The 23,079-nt window shown below is 33.5% G+C and overlaps 1 protein-coding gene, 1 non-coding gene and 1 pseudogene across 2 annotated transcripts; 2 read left to right on the forward strand and 1 right to left on the reverse strand.

Annotated features, from left to right (window-relative positions):
• Positions 1-1,317: 1,317 nt before the first annotated feature.
• LOC148764260 (uncharacterized) overlaps positions 1,318-23,079 on the reverse strand; it is a 99,935-nt pseudogene continuing 78,173 nt past the window's right edge.
• Positions 8,372-8,478, forward strand: LOC148764261 (small nucleolar RNA R71). Its single transcript, XR_016024983.1, has one exon. It is a non-coding gene; the product is annotated as a small nucleolar RNA R71 (small nucleolar RNA).
• LOC18609355 (zinc finger MYND domain protein) lies at positions 17,849-23,008 on the forward strand. Its single transcript, XM_007044422.3, has 7 exons — positions 17,849-18,432; positions 18,899-19,039; positions 19,154-19,519; positions 21,590-21,832; positions 21,989-22,081; positions 22,324-22,524; positions 22,610-23,008. Exons 1-7 carry the CDS (start codon positions 18,106-18,108, stop codon positions 22,820-22,822), a joined length of 1,584 nt encoding a protein of 527 aa, XP_007044484.2. The 5' UTR covers positions 17,849-18,105; the 3' UTR covers positions 22,823-23,008.

Consider the following 23,079-nt stretch of genomic DNA (forward strand, 5'->3'; position numbering starts at 1 on the left):
CCACAAGACCTTTATTGAGGCAATTTCCTTATAGCGCAGTTGCTTCACTTGACGGTCTAATATTGCCAATGGTTGTTCCTCGAAAGTTAATTTTTCATCCAATGGAACCAAATCATAATGTATAACATGTGTCGGGTCCCTAATGTACTTTTTTAACATAGACACATGAAATGTAGGATTCACTCGAGCTAGTTCCATCGGTAAGGCTAGCCGATATGCTATTGACCCAATTCGTTCCAAAAATCTTGAAAGGTCCAATATATCTCGGACTCAACTTTCCTTTCTTTTTGAATCTTTTACTTCGTTTTAGTGGAGATACCTTCAGGAGCACAAAATCTCCCACTTGAAACTCTAATGGATGACGCCTATTATCTGCATAAGACTTTTGTCTACTCTAAGCTATCTTTAGACGTTCCCTTACTAAACTCACCACCTTAGTTGCTTGTTGCACCAAATCGGGACCTAACAATTTCCTTTCTCCCACTTCAAACCATCCAATGGGCGATCTGCACTTCCGTCCATACAATGCTTCAAAATGAGCCATTCCGATACTAGCTTGGTAGTTATTATTATATGCGAATTCCGCTAAAGGTATTTGTTGATTCCACGTGGTTCCCAAATCCAACACGATTGACCTTAGCATGTCTTCAAGCGTTTGTATCACACGCTCCGACTGACCATCCGTTTGAGGATGATATGTAGTATTTAAGTCTAAACGTGTGCCTAAAGCTCCATGTAAACTTCTCTAAAACTTATTTGTAAACTGTGGTCCTCGATCAGACACTATGGTCATAGGAACTCCATGCAATCGTACAATACAATCAATATAAATCTTGACATACTTAAATGACCCATAGCTAGTTTTTATCGGAATGAAATGAGCCGATTTGATCAATCGATCCACTATTACCCATATCGAATCATATCCTCCACTGACATGGGGTAATCCTGTCACAAAATTCAGAGCCACGTGTTCCCATTTCCATTCGGGAATTGGCAAGGGTTGTACCAACCTAGGGGTTTCCCATGTTCAACTTTAACTTGTTGACAAGTTAAGCACTTGGCTACATATTTAGCTACATTCTTCTTCATCCCTGGCCACTAGTAAACTATTTTTAAATCATGATACATTTTAGTGGCTCTTGGATGTACGGTATAGGCGATAAAGTAAGCCTCTTCCAAAATTTTTTCTCTCAAGTTATCTCGACTTGGCACATACGTTTTGGATCCATACTTCAACAATCCCTCGTTTCCATACACAAATTCCTGATCTCGCTATCTGGATCCCAAAATTTTCATCACAAATTCATCTTGTTCTTAAGCATTACGAATTCGGTCCAAGATCATTGGTTGTACTCGAAAATGGGCAATAAGGGCACTAGGCCCATCAATAACAATTTTGACCCCCATACTGCCTAGGCTCTGCCATCCACGTACTATACTTCTTCGTTCAGTAGACAAATGTGCCAAATTGCCCATAGACGTCCAACTTAAAGCATCAGCCACCACGTTTACCTTACCAGAGTGATATTGGATGGTACAATCGTAATCTTTAAGCAATTCCATCCATCGACGTTGCCTCAAATTGAGATCACGCTGTTGAAATATATATTTCAAACTTTTGTGATCAGTATATATTTCAAAGCTTTCTCCGTACAGATAATGATGCAAAATCTTCAATGCAAACATTATCGTCGCCATTTCCAAGTCATGAGTAAGATAATTTTGCTCATGCCTCTTGAGTTGCCTTAAGGCATACGCGATCACCTTACCATTTTGCATCAACACACATCCTAATCCAACCCTCGATGCATCGCAATACACAACATAAGCTCCTGTACCATTTGGTAAACTTAAGACAGGTGCAAAAATCAGGCATTCTTTCAGTCTTAAGAAGCTGTCTTCACACTCGTTAGTCCATTCAAACTTAGCTCCTTTTCAAGTCAACTTGGTCAATGGTGTCGCGATTTTCGAGAAATCTTGCACAAATCGACGATAATATTCGACCAGTCCAAGAAAACTCCGAACCTCAGTAACCATACTTGGGCTTAACCAAGTTTGGATCGATGAGACCTTTTGCGGATCCACGCTAATTTTTTCTTTTGATATTACATGCTCGAGAAAGCTAACACTCTCCAACCAAAAAGCGCACTTGGAGAACTTCACATACAATTCATGTTCTAGAAGTCTTTGTAACACCATTCTTAGGTGCTGTGCATGCTTTTCGAGACTTCGAGAATACACCAGGATATCATCAATAAATATCACCACAAATCTATCCAAATAGGGTTGGAATACTCTATTCAATAAATCCATGAAAGTGGCGGGAGCATTAGTTAAACTAAAAGACATCACCAAAAATTCATAATGTCCATACCTCGAACGGAATGCGATCTTTGGTATATCCTCTTATCGGACTCTTAATTGATGGTACCTCGAGCGTAGATCAATTTTCGAGAAACATTGCGCTCTTTGTAGTTGATCGAATAAATCATCGATCCTAGGAAGTGGGTATTTATTCTTAATAGTCACTCTATTCAACTTTCGATAATCTACATATAACCTCAAACTTTCATCTTTTTTCTTTACAAATAGTACTGGAGCTCCCCAAGGTGAAGTACTTGGGCGAATAAATCCCTTTTTCCTTAACTCTTGTAATTGCTCTCGCAGTACTCGCATTTTTGCTGGTGCCATTCGATAGGGAACTTCATATATTGATTTCGTGCCAGGAATCAAATTAATGCAAAACTCAACTTCTCTTTCTGGGGGTAACCTTGGCAATTTATCCTGGAACACATTTTCAAATTCGTTAACTATTGGCACCATTTTAATATTTGGGACTTCTTCGTCCATTAGCACATCTTCCTTGGCCACTACACATGCCAAGTAATTCTATCCCGTTTCCACCCTAGCGACTCCTGCCAATATTCCTTTGTTGCACGGACTTCTATATCCATAAATAATGAAGGGGACTTATCCGGGAAACTTAAATTCTACATACTTATAGTGACAATCAACATTGGCATAACAATCATACAACCAATTCATTCCAAATATTGCATTATAGCCCAATGTCACCAACAACACCAAATCCACTGATGTCTCATGATGGTTAATTTTAACTACGTAAAACTTATATACAAACTCCGTTGTATAAATTTCTTCTAAAGGTGTGGCCACTACCAACGGGTCTACCATGATTTCGCAAGGTCTATTCAACTTTGACACGAAATTAGGGGAAACAAAATAATGGTAGCCCTAGGATCAAATAAAACTAATGCTTCAGAATCACAAATTAAAAGAGTACCTGTCGCCACATCATTAGAAGCAGGCATATCTTGCGGACCCAGGGCAAATACTCTCGCTTGTCCTCCTCCAGAAGTACCCTGTGGCACTAACTCAGTAGGTTGAGATCGGGTGGTGGAAGCTAATCCTTTACTTTTGTTGGGTCTACTTCTCGTAGCAGGAGGTGAAACAGCAGATGCTATCACTGATGCTGGTATTACATACCCTGACTAATTCCTTGCAATCTCCCTTCATATGGGTAATCTCTTCGCATAGGCCTTGGTTAACCACAGTTAAAGCACACATCATATGACTAAGCACATGGTCCTACATGCGTAGTACCACAACGTGCACAATAAGGACTCCTCTAGCTAATCTATCAACTGTTAAGGCTAATCATTTCATTATCAGTTCCTCTACGATTACTTGCTCTAAAAAAATTCCCACGATGAGGTGGACTACTAAATTGGGGATTTCTCCTCGACCCTTGAGACCTAGTTGACATTTGCCCTCTACTCTGCATATTCTCTTTTCGACCAGACCTACTTGACCTCCTAAAGGTCGTTTCTCGACCAGTGTGCCTTTGACTAGTATGTCCTTTCACCTTAGTTCGTCTAGGGCTCTTATGAAGTGCCCTAGCCTCCATACTACGTCCTTCTATTAGTCAGGCACAATCCACAGCATCAGAATACGAATCGAATCTCTGCGGAGCAACCGTTTTAAACAAATACTCAAACCACCCAACCACAAACTGATTCACTTTCATTTCTTTTGAAGATATTAAGTATAGGGCTTACTTAGATAATTGCGTAAACTGCACATCATACTCAAACATCGTCATCCCGGGCGTCTGTCTCAAAGCCTCCAACTCCTTAGCCTAAGTTGCTTGCACACTCCGAGGCATAAATCTGTCCATAAAAGCTTTATCAAATTTCTTCCACCCAAGCGGATCGGCATTACTGAATCTACCTTACATATATGACGTAATCCATTTTTGTGCTACATCCTTTAGACGAAAACTAGCCAATATTACTGACCTCGTGCTCGAAACTCCTAAAGCGTGACAGATCCTTTCCATGGTGTCCAAAATTCTACGTGGGTCTTCTCCCACTGTGAAACTAGTGAAGGATGGAGGTTTTAGCTTCATAAATGCAGATAATGAAACCGAGTCATCTCTCTCGTCATCATTTGAATCATTCTCATCCTTCTCTTCAGACCTTTCCTCCTCTATTATATCTGTATTTGGATAGTGCTACACAGATCTTGGCTAAAGTTTCAAGCCTATGATATAGGGTTTTAGGTTATAACCGAAAATTGAACCTTAACCTAAATACAACCCATTTTGCATTAAGGGTGAAATCTCCAAATTTTAATCAAAACCATAACCTTAATAGCATGTTGAAGTGATCTTCATGAAAGTTGTAGTTTTGTCTCTTAACTTTCCAATGGTCCAAGAATCACATCATTTGGAGTTCTGTAGCGTGAGTTATGGCCAAAACACTGAAGCATATGCAAATAGACTTTCGAGTCTTTCAACACTTTACTTTTCAAAATTAAGCCTAATTCCTTTAGCTCTTACGAAAAATATAAAAACTAATAAATAACAATCAAATTAAAAGAAATAACATAAAATTAAAATAATTCACTTAAAAATAAACTAATTATAAAAGCAACTAAAAATAAGTAAATTATAATTAAAAATTGAAGACTTAGCAAATATTTAATAACAAAATTAGACTAAAATAATTCTATAAAATAGAATTATCACACCTACAAACTTAAGATTTTGTCTAGTCGTCGAGCAAAAGAAAATCACAAAAAGAAAACTGAAATAAAAATCCTTGCACGGGAGATAGAAGTACCAAATCATGGTTTCTAAATTTTTCTTCAGAAATTAACTCAAATTTAAGCTAAAAGTAACATATAGCTAATCCTTAAAGTCATGCATCAATTCAAGTGAAAATTTATTTTTCGAATGGACTTCCCGTGTGTGTGTGAATGCTCTCTTACAAAGAATATCATGCAATTCGGATTAGTATTCGGATTAGTTTATGCTAAATCAAAGCATAGATTAGTGCTAGAAACCCATAAGTTTGCTTTTCATCTCTTTCTCCACTAATGTAGATTAACACTTATTTAAGGATCAATAGGTCTTTATCAAGCTTGTAATGTAAGGTTAGGGTTTAGGTATGACAAAGGATATTTTTAGGCTCAAATTCGCCCTAAGTACTTAAATGGCACATCTTTTTCTAATAAATTGCAAATTGGGTTAGAAATTTTGAAAAGTCTTTAATAAATTTTCTATAAAAACCAGCATAACCAAGAAAACTTTTAATACCTTTGACATTTGTTGGAGGTGGTAATTTCTCAATTGCTTCAAATTTTGCTTTATTTACCTCAATGCCGTTACTAGAGATATAGTGCCCAAGAACAATACCTTCTCGCACCATGAAGTGACATTTCTCTTAGTTGAGACCAAATTTGTTTCTTCACGTCTCTTGAGTACCCTAGCAAGATTTAAGAGACAATCATCAAAATTTTTTTCGAAGACAGAAAAATCATCTATAAATACCTCCAAATATTTCTCCACCATGTTTGTGTATATGGCCATCATACATCTGAAAGTTGGTAGGTGCATTACATAATCCAAATGACATTCTTCTAAAAGAAAAAGTGTCATAAGGACATGTAAATGTAGTCTTTTCTTGATCTTCAGGAGTAATAGCAATTTGGTTATAACTAGAATAACCATCTAGAAAGTAATAATATTCCTTACCAGCAAAGCCATCCAACATTTGATTAATGAATGGAAGAGGGAAGTGATCTTTCTTTATAGCTTTGTTGAGCTTGCCGTAGTCCATGCACACTCTCCATCCAGTCACAGTTCTTGTTGGAATGAGCTCATTATTGTCATTGGCAACCATAGTCATTCCTCCTTTCTTAGGAACACATTGAACTAGACTTATCCATGAGCTATCAGAGATAGGATAAATTATTCCAGCATCTAACCTTTTGATGATTTCTTTCTTGACTACTTCTTTCGTGATGGGATTCAATCTTCTTTGCTGTTCAATTATGGCTTTGTGATTTTCCTCAAGGAGAATTTTGTGCATGCAAACAGAAGGGCTAATTCCCTTAATATCAGCTATGGTCCACCTTATTGCTTTCTTGAATTCTCTAAGTGTCCTCAATAACTTCTTCTCTTGCATGTTAGTAAGAGAGGTAGAAATAATAACTAGAAGAGTAGAAGATTTTTCAAGAAAAGCATACCTCAAGTGTGCAGGTAGAGGTTTGAGTTCCAAAGTAGGTGGTTCCTCAATGGAGGGCTTAGAAGCTAGCATCAAAGAAGCTGAAACATATAAAGACTCATATTGATTATTAGTTCTAAGTCTGGAGTGAACATTTAATAAATTTGAATATTCAATAAATTCATCATCATCCCTGTCAGAATTAGCAACAAAACATGCTTCAAGAGGATCATTGGGATTTTCTTCTGAGAAAACATATTGTGTAAAGTTATTTACCACACCCACAGAAAAGCAGTCTTCAGATGTCACAGGCAATTTTAAAGCTTTGAAAATATTAAATGTTACTTGTTGGTCTTGAACTCTCAAAGTCACCTTTTTCAACATCAATCAAAGCTCTAGCAGTTGCTAAGGATGGCCTCCCAAGGATGATTGAAATTTACCTATCTTCTTCCATGTCAAGAATTATAAAATCAACTGAAAAAATAAATTTATCTACCTTGACAAGAACATCTTCAATAATTCCCCTTAGGTACACATAAAAACGATTAGCCAGTTGCAAAGTAACAGAAATGGATTTGCATTCCCCCAAACCAAGTATCTAAAAAATTGACCAGGGCATTATATTGAGACTTGCATCTAAATCACTTAAAGATTTTGCAAAAAATAAATTACCAATAGTGCAAGGGATTATGAAACTACTTGGATTTTTGAGTTTTGGTAACAGTTTATTTTGGAGAATTGCACTACATTCTTTTATGAGGGAGACAGTTTCAAACTCACCTGGCTTTCTCTTTTTGGAGAGGATGTCTTTCAAAAACTTGGCATAGTTAGGCATTTGTTCCAAAGTTTCAGCAAAAGGAATATTTATGTGTAATTTCTTGAAGACATTAATGAACTTCTGAAATTGCTTTTCAAGCTTTTGCCTTTGAAGCCTTTGGGGAAAAGGTGGTGGAGGATAGATGACTTGAGAAGTTCTTTGATTTTCAGCCTTGTCATCTTCTTTATGTTCAACTTCACTCTTTTGCTCACACATTCTTTCCTTATCAATATGTTCATTCTCAAATTCAACTGCTTTTTCATTCACCCCTTCAATCTCTTTTCCACTCCTTAAAGTGATTGCTTGGCATTGTTCCTCACCTTTAGGATTGATTTGTGTGTCACTGGGTAAGGAACCTTGAGGTCTATTGTTAATGGAGTTTGCAAGCTGTCTCACTTGGGTCTCAAGATTTCTCAAGAAGGCTCTTTGACTTTGAATTATAGCATCAGTTATATATATATATTGCAAGAGAAGTTCTTTCAATTAGGACTTATTTTCAGGAATTTGTGGTCTAGCTTGTTGTTGAAAACCAGGAGGCATGATGGGTTTTGGATTGGAAGGCCCTGCATTGTTATTCCCTGAAAAGTTACGGTGGTTTCTCTAACTAGGAATATAAGTATTAGAATTTGGGTTATTTTGCTGTTTATTGAAGTTCCCCACAAATTGGACTGATTTAGAATTGTATGGACATTGAAAATTTGAATGGCCATTTTTGCACATTTTACAAACTACACATGAATTTTGAGCTGCATGAACTCCCAATGTGTTAAACTTTTAGGACAGTGCAACCACTTGAGAAGTTAAGGTGCTAAGTGCATCAATTTCATAAGTTTCAACAGCTTTTCTCGAACCGGACCCTTATGGAGGCCACTGATAATTATTTGAGGCCATTTCTTCCAACAAATTATAAGCATCTGAAACATTCTTACTCATTAATGCCCCACCAGCAACAACATCAATTGTGCTTTTTATTGCTCTAACCAACCCATTGTAGAATGTCTGAACTTGCAACCAATCAGGAATCCCATGATGTGGACATTTTCTTAGTAGTTCTTTAAACCTTTCCCAAGCTTCATACAAGAACTCACCATCAAATTGTGTGAATGAGGTGATATCGTTCCTCAGCTTTGTAGTCTTGGTAAACAGAAAAAATTTTGTTAGAAACTTTTGTGCCAAGTCTTCCCATGTAGTGATAGACCCATTGGGTAGTGAATTAAGCCAGCTTTTTGCTTTATCCTTTAGAGAAAATGAAAATAGTCTCAATCTAATAGTATAATCAGTTACTCCATTGTATTTAAAAGCATCACAAATCTCCAGAAAATTTACCAAATGAGAATTAGGATCATCACTGGGTAACCCACCAAACTGGACTGAATACTGAATCAGCTGAATGTAAGCTAGTTTAATTTTGAAGTTATTTGCATTGATGGAAGGTCTCTTAATGCTTTGGTGCAAACCTTGCAAAAAAGGAACAGCATAATCCCGCAGTGCTCTATTTGCTTCGGGAACTAGATTAATGGCATTATTGCCATTGTTATTATTATCCTCAACCATTGTTTGATTTAAAGCTACAACTTGCAAATTCTCCCTTCGACGTCTTGTGAAAGTTCTTTCTATCTCAGGATCAAAAGGAACAAGATTCAAGTTGTTTCTTCTTTGCATATAATGACCAAAGATATCTGCAAGCAAACAAAATCTAATATTAAAACAAGAAAAATAAAATTTAAAGTAAGACTAAATTGCTTGGTATTAGTATTAGTATAAATTCTAAAAACAATTCCTCGGCAATGGCGCCAAAAACTTGTCAGTTAAAATTCTACACAAGTATACGTATCGAATAGATAGTATATAAGTAAAAAAAGTATCGATCCCATAGAGAATTGATCTAAAATTTTATTAAGTACTAAAATTAGAACAATTTAATCTTATCCAAACAATCAATATCAAATAACTAAATCAACTAACTAAAAATACTTAACCAAAATTTAAATTACAAAAAATCAAAATAATAATAACTTGAGTTAGTATCAAATCAAACAAGCCTAAGATTACAATATCCCTCACACTTCATCTAAATCTTACTTTTTTTCCTTAACTTATTTCAATGGGTTTAATTGCTAACCTAGAGTCTTAAATTATTTATAAGGGTCTCCCGACTCATCTTATAAAAATATCTATTTTAACCAAAATACTATACCCCTATGTGAATTGAAATTAAAACAGATTCATTAAGTTTAAGCTCTAATCTGGCAATATATGGCCTATAGGTATATCCCTATCCTATACGCAAATCAATTAATATGATCATATGCTATCCCAATTTTAGTATACACTAAACTCCCTTTTTCAAGTTTGTTTAGGTTCCTAAATCAATTTAATTAGTGGTCAAACAATTAAAAGCATTAAGAACAAATTGGAATAAACAATTCAAATCCCATTGAAAATAAGTAAGAAAGAAATTAAAAATTTAGATTACATTTGAATTCAATTGCAATCCTAGAAAAAAAAAAATTAACTACTCATGATTGCAAAGACAAATAACATTATAATAATTGCAACCATTGAGAGTAATAAGAAAAATAAAAGCCAAGGAAGAAAACAAAACAAATATTTGCCGCTTTGCTCTTCAAGTTTTAACTTCAACTTCTAGCTTCTTGAGTCTCCCAAAGTTGTCTACCCTAACCTTTTTAAAAATATCTTATTTATACTAATAAACTTAACCTATAGTTTTCTAAGTTGACCTATGATTTAATTGGGCTTAAAAGTGTGACGAGAGGCCCAAAAAATCAATTGTTAGTCTTTAAAAATTTTTATTTCTGGCACAGTACGTTTAGTCATTTTTTGACGCAATTTTCTCTATCTTTGAGGCAAAATCGGGTAAAGTGATCTTCATAAAAGTTGTAGCTCTAGCTCTTAACTTTCCAATGGTCTAAGAATCGCATCATTTAGAGTTCTGTAGTGCGAGTTATGGTCAAAATATTGAAACATATGCAAATAGACTTCGGGGTTCTTCAACACCTTACTTTTCAAAATTAAGCTTAATTCCTTTAACTCTTATGAAAAATATAAAAACTAATAAATAACAATCAAATTAAAAGAAATAACATAAAATTTAAATAACTCACTTAAAAATAAGCTAATTATGAAAACAACTAAAAATAAGTAAATTATAATTGAAAATTGAAGACTTAGCTAACATTTAATAACAAAATTGGACTAAAATAATTATATAGAATAGAATTATTTGACGGATAAATAATCAGTGAACAAATTTGGAAGCTTAAAACACACTAACCTTAAATGATTGGTGGTTGGAGAGGATGAAAAGGCACAAAGGGAGTTTATAATGGTCATTGATTCATGAATTTGCTTCCAAATGATGCAATTAAGGGTTATTTATGTGATGGGCATTTTAGTCATTTAATAAAATTCTTTAAAGGCATTTGAGATTTTGGGACAGAGTATCCATTTCCAATACTAATGGAATAAGAGTCAATTAAGGTTAAAATCTAAAAAGTAGGAGTATTTTAATTTTAAAATAAATATGTTATTATTCATTATGACATGTCAACACGTCACTTCAACGTTATGTGGCATAAAATGACAAGTGATATTTTGAATAAATCTATTACTGGTTCTAAAAGCTTATTTGACTCAACATAAAAAATATAAAAACTTATTTGGTTCAAAATAAAAGTATAATGGCTTGATTGAACGTAATAAAAGAATAAAAGTTTTTTTAAAAATTTTCTTGAAAAATTTAGAGATTTTTGTTAAGATATTATGACTTTCAAGTATCTTTATATTTCAATATGTGAAACCAATTGCTTATTTCATAAGTAAGAAATAAAATATGTGCTAGTATCTTGACTTTTATCAATGTCTTGACTTGATAAAACAATTACTAAGAACAAATTAAATAGCTTTTAAAATGAGCATATATAATCGTAACAACTTTTTGTTAATTGAATCATATTTAAAACATTTTCATTTAATATTTGCAAACAAACATTTGGGTTTGAGTTATACATATAATTTATTTTGTTTTGGACTTCTTCCAACCGGCTTTTGGGTGGCATGATAAAGAATGTGAATTGTTGATCTGTTGGCAACAGTAATGATGGTATTTGGTGGGGCCAATTGTGCTTAAATTATCTCGTGCTGGAGTTATCTTGGAATATGATGTGTCACATTCCATGGACCAACCATTTTGGAGTCTCGGTTAGCGCTATGCACGTTCCCAAAGCTGATCAGACAAATTGAGTAATTTTTCATCCTAGAGAACCAAAACTTATATTAGGACAAATTGGTTTATTAAATCGTTCATTATACATTAAGTACCAATGATTTTGAGAAAAGAAAAAACAATTGTTCCAAATTTATTATTTATCTTTAAATGGATACAGTTTTATCATTGTAATTTTTAATTTTGCTCACAATTGATTCAAAAAAGTAATCATAAAAATATTTTGTCAGAAAAGAAAGGAATATTTATTGAAATATTACTAAATTTTTTTACATTTTTAATTAAATTGAAAAGTAATTTGATAATATTGTATTCATTTAAAAACTAGAGGAGTACTAGCGCTCCATAGCGGGTTTGCAAAAGTTTATAAATTATTTAGATGTTAAAAATTATGAATCGTTGATAAAGAATTGTAAACATTATTATTGACATAATCTTATTAATTAATATTTGACATATGTACAATTTGTCAATAAATGTAAAAAACCTATCATAATATGTACAATAATTGTGCTCTGTTCATCATTGTGCAAGATGTTGTTCGAAAAAAAAAAAATAATCCTATCAACTAATATTCGACATATCTACAAATAACATTTGTTACAAAATGTATAAAATTGTTACTAAATGTAAAAAATTGTTTGAAAAACAAGAAAAAGGTACTGTCCATGCATCAATGAGGCATGAGTTCAAGAGGTGCATGGTTCCCTTAAGTGCCCTATTCAATACAGGGTTTAGAGATTTCCAAAACTACTGTAGAAATCTTAACAACCTACATAGAGAGTAGCAGAGAGAATTATTAAGAGTTTCTTTTCTTTTTTTAACTTGCACAAAGGGTGTGACTATTTGCTTTCTACACTTGTCTTATTCTTTTTTTTTTTTTTTTTTTGCTTATGTTCCTTGAGCAAAGATCTGATATAGCATTTAACAATTTATTACTCTTTTGTTTTCATTATCATAAAATCCTAAGATCTAAACTTAATATATTCTCAGTAGAACTTTTGACCTCTAATCATCCTTCAAACCTTAAGCCACCAAATATGTAAAAAAGCTACTACTTAAGTAAGATCCTGCATTAAGAAAACCACTTTTTTCCCATATCATTTCATCTAATTCCACTGAAATGGAGAAGCGTGAGCACAGAGGATCTTATAAAAAAATTACACAACATTGAGTTAGCATAGGAAATGTTGTAAAACTTGGGTCGGGGGAGCCAAGGTTCCAAATTTAGCAATTTCCAACAGAGCCAATGCAAATTTAGCATGATTACACCAAATGTGGTGTGAGTCAATTAATCAAAACAAAAAAAAAATGGTTCCAAGTGGTCTTTTGCAAATTAAGCCATTTGATTATGAAGCAACTAGGAAACATGTTAGTTATATATTAACAATGAGGATGATCATGCTAGACTCTTACATTTAGCACACGCCCCACTCAAGTTGTTGAGCAACAGCTTCAAATGCAATAACATTTTGCATAGAATGCCTAATGATGTTAACAATTGAACCAAGATTTCACTCTAGATATGGGTGTTTAGATTAATGAATGTAACTTGCTAGTGATTATAGGCATTTGCTTAGCTTTTACCAGTGAAAAAAAACAATAAGTACTATTAAAAGCAAGAACACAGTGGAAATTGATGAAAACTTGAAAAGTTCCTACAGATTTCAAGAAGTTTTTTGTTCAGCAATACGTAACCAATACTTTCATCTTTTGCACAAGCAATAATATCTTGCCATTCACAAAGCACTTGTAAGCCATTTAAGTGAGAAATATAAGCCTAAAAAAAGACACCACATTCATCTATTTTTAGTAGTGAGCCTTCCTTCATATCAAGTACGTGTACTTGAATTAAAATTAGACAATTCTTATGACTTACCAACCAATCCATATATTATTTAAAAGCATATGAAACAACAAAAACTTATTGCAACGATGGCTAGTTGCTTAGCATTGAAACAACCCCTTGCAACCTATATCAAATAGCAGAATAAATGCCATTACTTAGTTTGAATTTACATAAGACATTTAAAATTTCATATAACAATGTAGTGTACTAGCTGAGCAAGTAATAAACCCGTATATGTGGAGATATGAATTCTTTGTCAACAACTCTTTCTCATAAAGTTGCAAGCATACCTGAACTTCGCTTGTAGACTTGTTAGCAAGAAAATCTTTGATAGTAAGATAACAGTCAACAATATCTACTAGAAAGCAAAGTGGTACAAATTCATACATCATGTTAATTTATTTTGAAAGGAAAAGACCCAAAGAGCAAAAGTAGCCAATTCCGGAAAAAGTTCAAAAAAATTACATGTACCTTGTAATCATTTTTGTCAAGGAAACCTAAGCATGATAGCACATGAGCATTTAGCTCATTGGTTGATGCATGATCTCCCTGTTTAAAGAGTAAAGTTCGATTCCCACTTCCCTCAAATCCAAAAAAAAAAAACTAACACATGGTAGTCCTTGATCTAGTACACCATCCACCATCCATATTACTTATCTCTTGAACTAATAACATAGTGGTAGATAGGATAAACACCATAAAGACTGAAAAAGCTATGTTGGTGGTGGTGATCAAATAAATCTTAACAGAAGCAATGCCTCTTTTATTTTATTCCTAATTAGATTGTTTATTAATTATTATTATTGAAGGGAGAAGTAATTATACATTTAAAATAACAAAGTAAAAATAAAGAAAACTGAAACCAAAATTTTTATGAAAATGAAAATTTGAAAGCAGGAATCTGACCACAAGATCTTCTACACTAAGGTTTCGATACAATAGCAAATAGTAATGTATGACTTCAACCATTCACCCTCGAACTTGATTAGATTTGACTTAACCTAGCAATGTGTAAGGGAAAAGTTCTTGATGTTTTAATGAACTAGCCTGAAAGGAGTATTCAGGTTACATATCTTCAAATGGTCATGGAGAAAAAACTCATATGAGGAAAATGAAAGAAAACGGCATGAGAGTGTAATTGAATCACACACATGAAGCGAAATAAATGTATTGATATAAAATGAAACAAAATAGCAATATCTTATGCCTTATCCCATGGATCTCCTTGGTGTTTTAGCACAATAAAAAAAATTATTTTGGAAAATAAGATTACCTAGCTAAGTGATGTGGTGATCATAATGGCAACCCTTTTTCTTTCTTTGAACCCATGGCACACCATAAGAAAGGAGGAGAACTCGAGCCACTCAATTGCTTAGCCTCTAATAGTTGCACACACGGTTACAACGGATCTTTCTTAAGGAAGGAGTTTTTCAACCACGTTAATGTGCTAGCAATGTGGACAACCAATTGTCCTTTTCACTCTTGGTTGAATCTAAGTAGAAGAGTGCTTCTCCAAAATTTTCCTCTCAAAGGGCGACTAAAGTGAATTAGGTTTTAGTGTCTGTTCAACACTTGTGTGAAGAATGGTTGAAAAGTGAGTTATATATAAAGGTTAAAACTAACCTTGGTTTTTGTTAAAGGCCTCAATATTATAACTTTTTATAATATTAACCCCATGCTTAATTAAACTAATTTTAATTAAGTCCTTAGAGGTTAAAACTTAGTGTATGGTTTAAGCCCAACTTAAATCATCACACTCCCAATTTAATCCTTATTGCAATTTATTGCATGTGACCCATTAAGTTTTTAATATGTTGGCAATAACATTCAATTATAATCTAAGTGACCTTAAGATCACTATTTGAATACTTTAGACTATGAGCAGTATCTAGCAATATATCATGACCATCCAATTATTAGGAAAGTTAAAAGATTCTTTGATAACCTTGTAGTATATAGTCTATTAGTGTAATGCATTCCTTTATCACATATATCCCAAAAAGAATGAGAGTATGGTACAATGTCTACTTTCATATCCTTTTATGTAAGTTATTTTAGATTTCACCACTAGTTTTATTTGAGACTTAGGAAACTCCTCTCCTAATCTCCAAGTCACTTTGATTAAGGACTTTATATGGCTAGTTTGAACAAAGAACAAGTAAGATATGTCTTTTAAATCACTTGGGGTGATAATTTTTCTCTTTACCACTCATTTGTCTTCTTTTGCTTCATGTTATACCGAACATTCATCTGTTTTAGGCATCCTTGGTTAGGACCCGGAAAGATGAAGTCAAAGTATAGCACTCCACACATAAGACAACTTGGTGTATTAAGTTTATGGAGTATTTACATGACTAACACATGAGAAATGTTCCATATACATTAGATTGAGTTACCAAATGGACTTCTCGTGGCAGGTCATGTTTAATGAACTTACATCTTATACAAGTACACATGTGTTAGTATCAAGTTTCATTATACTTTAACCTATGAGATTAGTTGCATACTTCACAAGTAAGAAACATAACATGTGCCAACTTTTGAGCTTCAATGCCTTGTCTTGATAATATAATGGCCAAGAAGTATTTTGGAACAGTGTTTTGATGCATAAGGATTTCACAATTATAACTCACTTATAATTCCTTTGCGAGGCACGTTTGTTCCAAAAGTTTTATATTCATAAGTTAAAGTAACCAATTACAAGGTAACTTATGGATAAAGAAATATCTTTTATTACATTATAATAAGTGTCATAATACATTAATTAACAAAAAATACCCACCATAATCTATGTAATTGACTTTTAGGCTCATTCTAACAGAAAAATAATTCAAAGGATAAATTTCTCATCAATCAAAGAAACCCATCTACTTTTATTTGCCTCCAAAATAGGATCAAAACACCTTGAAAGATGATAAAACACTATCAAACAGAAAAGTGGTAATGGAGCTTGGTCTAAAGATTTGTTGTTTCCTAAATAAATAAAAAGGCAGTGATGACATATACTCCTATGAAACACTTGAGGCAGAATGTATATGTTAATAACCCATGAAATCTTATAGCCATAAAAAATTTACTCAAAAGAGAGGTAAAAAAAATAACTCAAGAAACCAAAAAAATTACACAGTGGATTGACCTTTGCCACAAGACAGAAAACAAAGAGAAAGCATAAACTGGAAGACCGAAGCCAAAAGAGAGAAAAAGAAGTAAAGAAAGAAAGAAGAAAAAAGAGACAAACGAAGGAAGAACAAGAAAAGGAGACAACATAGGGCGATGAATAGATTGAAAAAAAGATGAGAAAGAAAAATTTATTTCGCACGCCACTTCTGCATGTTAATCTTATATCAAGAGTAATTGCAAGTCAATCATAATTACCCATGTGTGATCAACCTCAATCGCTAAGTTGCAAAAATCATATGAGCACAATCCCCTAATTACATGGACAGACAATAATAATAATAATAATAAGAAAAAGTAAATCGAGGTCACCCTTTTGTTCACTCGCCAAGTGCACTTTTCTAGTGGTATTCCAACATTTAAAGATAAAGAACACCAGCCAAATTTGAAAAAAATAAAAAAATCGGTAAGAGTCAATTTAAGGAAAAAAATGAAAAACAAAGGGAAAAAAATTGGTGTGATTGAGAAAAGGGATTTTGGGTTTTCTCAAAGAGAGAGAGTGTTTGAGTGTGAAAGAAAAGATAAAAAGAAAAGAAAGGGACACAAGAGAAGGGAAGAAGACAAAATTCTAGATAGGAAAAAAGTATCCAATTTATTTTTGGGCAGATGGCAATCATGGGTGAAAAGAGCAAGGTGAGGAAGGAAAGAGAAAAAGAACTTATAAGTCAAAAATACTTTCCAAACATGTTAAACTATCAAAAAAAGATTTTAAGTGTCAAAAGGATAATTATTTTATTTTATTATAGTTCATATGAGTGGTAAATTCAAATTATTTTATTAAATAGCGTAACAAATTTGGATCTCATTTTTTTTAATCTTAAAAGCTTAATATAAAATTTTGGTTCTAAAATAAAAAGTTACGAAGAGTATTCATTTAATGATATTCAAGAAAAGAAAATAAGTAGAATATTTAAAATTAAAAACGAACAAAATAAAATAATTATAGAATTTTGTATATGATCTTATTGTAAATAGAGTATTAATATGGGTTTTACTAATGAGTGTATAACAATTTAAAAACTTTAAATATTCGAATTCAATGATAAGTATATATGTTTTAAATTTTTATATATTTTTTCATTGTAATCGAAATAATATATTTTTTATACTAAAATAATGTCAAAATTTGTCTTTTCATCGTAAAAACAGTAAATTGCAGCTCAACGGTAATTCAAAAAGTTGTTAATCAGGTACAAAAGAAAAAGTCTTGGGCGTACACTCACTAATTTTAAAAGCTCGTCTCGCCACGTTGCTGTAAATCCCCGGGCAAGACGAAAAGGATCCCCTTCCCCTCCTCATCGTCAGCAAAACTAATGTCAATTTTAAAAAGCTGACCCAAATTTTCCCCAACAACCCAAGCGGACCTTTCTCCCTCAATATCCAACTCCAAACCCTAATGGCTACCAAATTTTAGGGCAAATTTTCAATTCTCTCCCTATCCCGAATCGCAATCCAAGCCCAATTCACCCTTTCTTTCCTTCCCATGTCTCGATTCTGCCATTGTTGTCTTCTATCGTTATTCTTCTGTGTTTTAGGGTTAGGGTTTGGCGTTGATTTTGGTCAAGCTTTCAAAGTTCCCTTTAGGGTTAAAGATGTCCTCCCGGTGCTTCCGCGCCAGATATCTTGGCCGGTGTTGAACAATCTTCACACCCCCGTTGACTTGTTGCCCGCTTTCGTTGGATCGGTTACCCCAAACAATGGGTCAGTTGAGTGGAAAGGAGCTTGCTTTTACGGCAACGAGGCTCGTCTCGAGTTCACCAAAACCGATCGCAACGATTCGAGATTGGGCGGTGGAGTTCTTTATCTCACGGTTCGTGTCTTTGGCCATTTAATCACTATGACTGTCGTTATACTTGAAGTTTTTACCGTAATTACAGTTGTTGACAAGTTATTTACTTATTTTATGTAATTAATTGTCTGTTTATTGATGGGGTTTGAGTTGAATTACATTTTTCTTGAGTTGTTTTAGAGTGTTAAATAAATTACTTGCTTTTTCCTTCCTAATTTTGCTATGCTTATCATGGAATTTATTTAAGGCTATTTGTTTATGTTCAGTAGACTGTGGTTATTGGTATTATAATAAGTTTGAGTAACTTTGAGTAGTTTATGAACTTGAAATTTTTATTTTTGGTAGACTTCAGATTCCAAATTGAAGAATTATTTTATGAAAAACATTTATTTAATACATTTTGTAAAACTGTGATTGTTTTACATACTATGCTAAAGTTTGGAGTGCCGATTTTCATTTTGAACTACAAAATGTTTTTCTTCTACAGACATCTGAAGCACACAGCTGGACCTGTATGGATCTTTATGTTTTTGCAACACCTTACAGGATTACTTGGGATTTCTACTTTTCAGCTCGAGAGCACACATTGACATTTGATTCTTGGGAAGAACCTGCAGAGTTGGAATATGTATGTTCTGATTAATTTTTTCTCTTTGAATATCAATGCTACTATTTATAAACTGAGCAAAAAAAAAAAAAAGTATAATGCATGGAAATGACGTTCTGGTTCATTATTGAGCAGATAAAGCAGCACGGAATCTCTGTATTTCTAATGCCATCAGGAATGCTTGGCACATTGCTTTCTTTAGTAGATGTATTACCTCTGTTTTCTAATACTGCTTGGGGTCAGAATGCCAACCTTGCTTTTTTGAAAACGCACATGGGTGCTTCGTTTGAAAAACGTCCTAAGCCATGGCGTGCAGCAATAAATCCAGAAGATGTGCATTCTGGTGACTTTTTGGCAGTGTCAAAGATCCGTGGTAGGTGGGGGGGATTTGAGACACTAGAAAAATGGGTGACTGGGGCGTTTGCTGGTCATACTGCGGTCTGCTTGAAGGATGAAATGGGTAATCTATGGGTGGCTGAATCAGGACATGAAAATGAAAAGGTATGCTATAAATAACACATAGATTGCAGATGAAATATATATTGCTCATTAAAAAAAAAAAAGAAAAAAGAGAAAGGAAGTACCCACAAAGATGTTAAAATGCTGTCCAGGATTCATTAACTTTTAGTTTTGACACCTTATCTATTTGATGTATGACGTAGCTCCCTTTAAACTATTATCAGATGTTGATCACACCTTATCAAGTTGACTTTAACTGTTCCATCATTCTCGCTCTCCTCCTCTTCCTTTCATTGGGGTGAGGGGTATGTAGGAGGGAACTGGGTAGTGTTTCAATTAGAATGAGTATGTCTTGGAAATTTAGTATGGATTGGTAGGTATTTGTTCATTATTAAGTATACAAATTTAATGCTTTGCTTTTCAAAAAGAAAAAATGGTAAATAAATTTAAACCTTATAATTCAAATTAATATATTATGTAATTAAGGTACAAAATCATTCTATTGGATCCAAAAGAAAAATGACTAAATTAGGACAACTGTAAACTTAAAATAACTCGAAACTCATTTGAACTTGAATTGACTTACTTAAAACTACCAAATTTGAAACAAAATGAACCAAAATTGATTCAAGACATTTCCAATGTGAAATTACCATGACTGAAGATAGCCTAACACGAAACAACCATGACTCGAATTGAAAAAAGCTTTAAATAAAAAAAACCATGAACATGAGAATTGACCTAAAACACAATCAACCTAACCAATGTCACCCCCAAATCACCCATTTAATGAATGCATGTATATCATGCTCTATTAAAATAAGGTCAAATTCTTCATTTTTTTCTTCTTCTATGACTATTCTTTATGGGTGTCGCACTTTTGTTTAGACGGTCAATATGAGCTTTACATCTAATTTTGAAATCAAAGTAAGACTATACAATGTTACTTTTATAGAAAAGAATGTACCATATTAATTTGAAAATTTGAAATTACAACATTTTATTCAAAGATGATTTGTCATTAATATTTTTATGCTGATAAAGTTATACATAGCCAATCAATCTTTACTTTCTATCTCTCTTTCGAATTCACTTTGGTACTTTAATTGTTTGAATGTAATTGTATATTCTACAAATTGAAATTTTCTTTTTTGAGATTTATAACATAATTTGTTTATATGCATTACTCCTCCATCCATTTGTTTGTCCATCTTTCCTTTTTTGAATATCTCAAAATTATATCCTCTTTCTTTTTTGAGCACCTAATAGTCTTATTTTTTTATATTACAAATTAAATTATTTTCATGATTTTAATATAAAATATACTAAAGTCTAAGTTTTTCTTAATTCTTGTGAAAGTCAAATGAGGACAAAGAATTTGGGGCGGAGTGAGTTCTAAGTTTTCTTGCATTTGTTAAGGGTGGAGTGGACTAAGATTATTGGATGAGCATTCATGTGGATGATTTGGTTCATGAAAGTTGGTTTTATAAAAGAGCATATTCTTTATTATAAAAGTGGTAGTGATAAACCTACCTATAATTTAAGAAATTGGAAAGGAAATAAAAGGATATCTTTGGAGCTTAATGTATAAATATGAGAACAAAAGGGAAATAACGATTTAAGGAAAATAACTTTGTCACCTCTAATCAATTTTGCGTGCAAGAAGAATAATTGTTGCTGTACTTCAAAATGTCCAATAAACCTTATATTACTATAGTTGAAGTTAATTAAGAAAGGATGAAGAAGTATTTTAAGTGAAATTAGTGAAGTAATTAGGTGAGTTAAATTGATTGTTTAAATTAATTTGAATGGGATTGAGTTATCCGATCATGTGTGTTGCGATTGTTATTTAGTACTAATTTTGATTCTCATGATAGTATTTATGTTTTGATTGCAATCTAAAAGAAAAAAAAAATCAATAGAACTTAAATTATTTAGGATAAGATAAATAAAACTATTGAAATAATTTAATTGATAATTAAAAAAGTGATAATCTTTTAATTTAATAAATTCGTAAATTAATAGGGTATTTACATCATACACTTTTAATACTTTCGAAGTTCACACTTTTACCTAGACAAGATATCCCATTGGCTTGCATGAATTGTGCAGGGTGAAGAAATTATAGTGGTTATTCCATGGGACGAATGGTGGGAGCTGTCACTGAAAGACAGTTCTAATCCGCAGATAGCCTTGCTTCCTTTACATCCAGATGTGCGTGAAGATTTCAACTCCACTGCAGCATGGGAGTATGCTCGGAGCATGTCAGGCAAGCCATATGGTTATCACAACATGATATTTAGTTGGATAGACACTGTAGCTGACAACTATCCACCACCTCTTGATGCTCACTTGGTAGGCTTATTCTCTGATCACTCTGTGCATCTTGAGTATGCGCTGCTGAAGTTGTGTTCTGGGTATAGCAGATGGTTTTCCTGGCAACACGTTGATGTACTGAGCTTGTTAATGAAGCTTGCTTCCCAAGTCCTAACTAGACGATTTTGATTGCAGGTCATTTCTGTCATGTCTATGTGGACTAGGGTGCAGCCAGCATATGCTGCAAATATGTGGAATGAAGCACTAAATAAGCGGTTAGGGACTGAGGTATTGTGCTTATTTCTCTGTTCTTCAATAATTCTATAATTATGAATTTATGATGAGAGGTGAACCCCCCCTCTTCCTCCTCTACCTCTCTGTCTCTCTAATAAATGATTTTGGACTTTCACTAAAGCAGGAACACTGGAAGATATAGGTTACTTAGATAATCTGTTGTCATGGATTTCTTTGGATGAGGTGAAACTTTCTGTGATATGATGAATTTATTACTTTGAACTCTACCTATTCAGGATTTGGATTTGTACGGCATTTTAGATGAGACTGAAAGGCGTGGCATAGCCTTTGATCAATTACTCACCATTCCAGAACAAGATGAGTGGGTATACAGTGATGGGAAATCAACAACATGCGTTGCCTTTATCCTTGAGATGTATAAAGAGGCTGGGGTCTTTGGTCCTATTGCTAACTCTATTCAAGTAACTGAATTCACTGTAAGTTTCAATGCTTTGCTTGTCTTTCCATTTCAATGTTGGTTTGACTTGATCCTGTGGGTGGTGACATGAGTTTTTGTTATAGATTCGTGATGCCTACATGCTTAAGATTTTTGAGAACAACCAGACACGCCTGCCGAGTTGGTGCAACTACAAGGATGGCGGGTTTCCATTCTGTCAGATTCTTGGTGAGTATTGGATGGAATTGCCACATTATAACACCTTAGAGCCATATGCCAATATGAATGAGAATTGCCCGTCCTTACCTCCAATTTATGATAGGCCCACTAGATGTTAGGTTTGATATCTCTCTGTTTGTTGCCTAGTGCTCCGTCGTTTATTAAATGCGAAGATGCCTTGATGGAAAATTTACACAACTGTACAAGGACTATATATATATCCTATATAATCAATGTCTGTAAATATTGTATTCTATTTTAGTATAATCTAGTTCAATAAAAGTTTTCATTCGTGATTACTGACATCTGATGCACGATTGCTGCTTCTGGTATTATTTGCAAGCGAGGTGGAAGTCAGCAATGCCTTTTTTTTTAT

Source organism: Theobroma cacao, chromosome 2 (assembly GCF_053813885.1).
Source record: "Theobroma cacao isolate CCN51 chromosome 2, ASM5381388v1, whole genome shotgun sequence".
NCBI classification, from domain to species: Eukaryota; Viridiplantae; Streptophyta; class Magnoliopsida; order Malvales; family Malvaceae; genus Theobroma; species Theobroma cacao.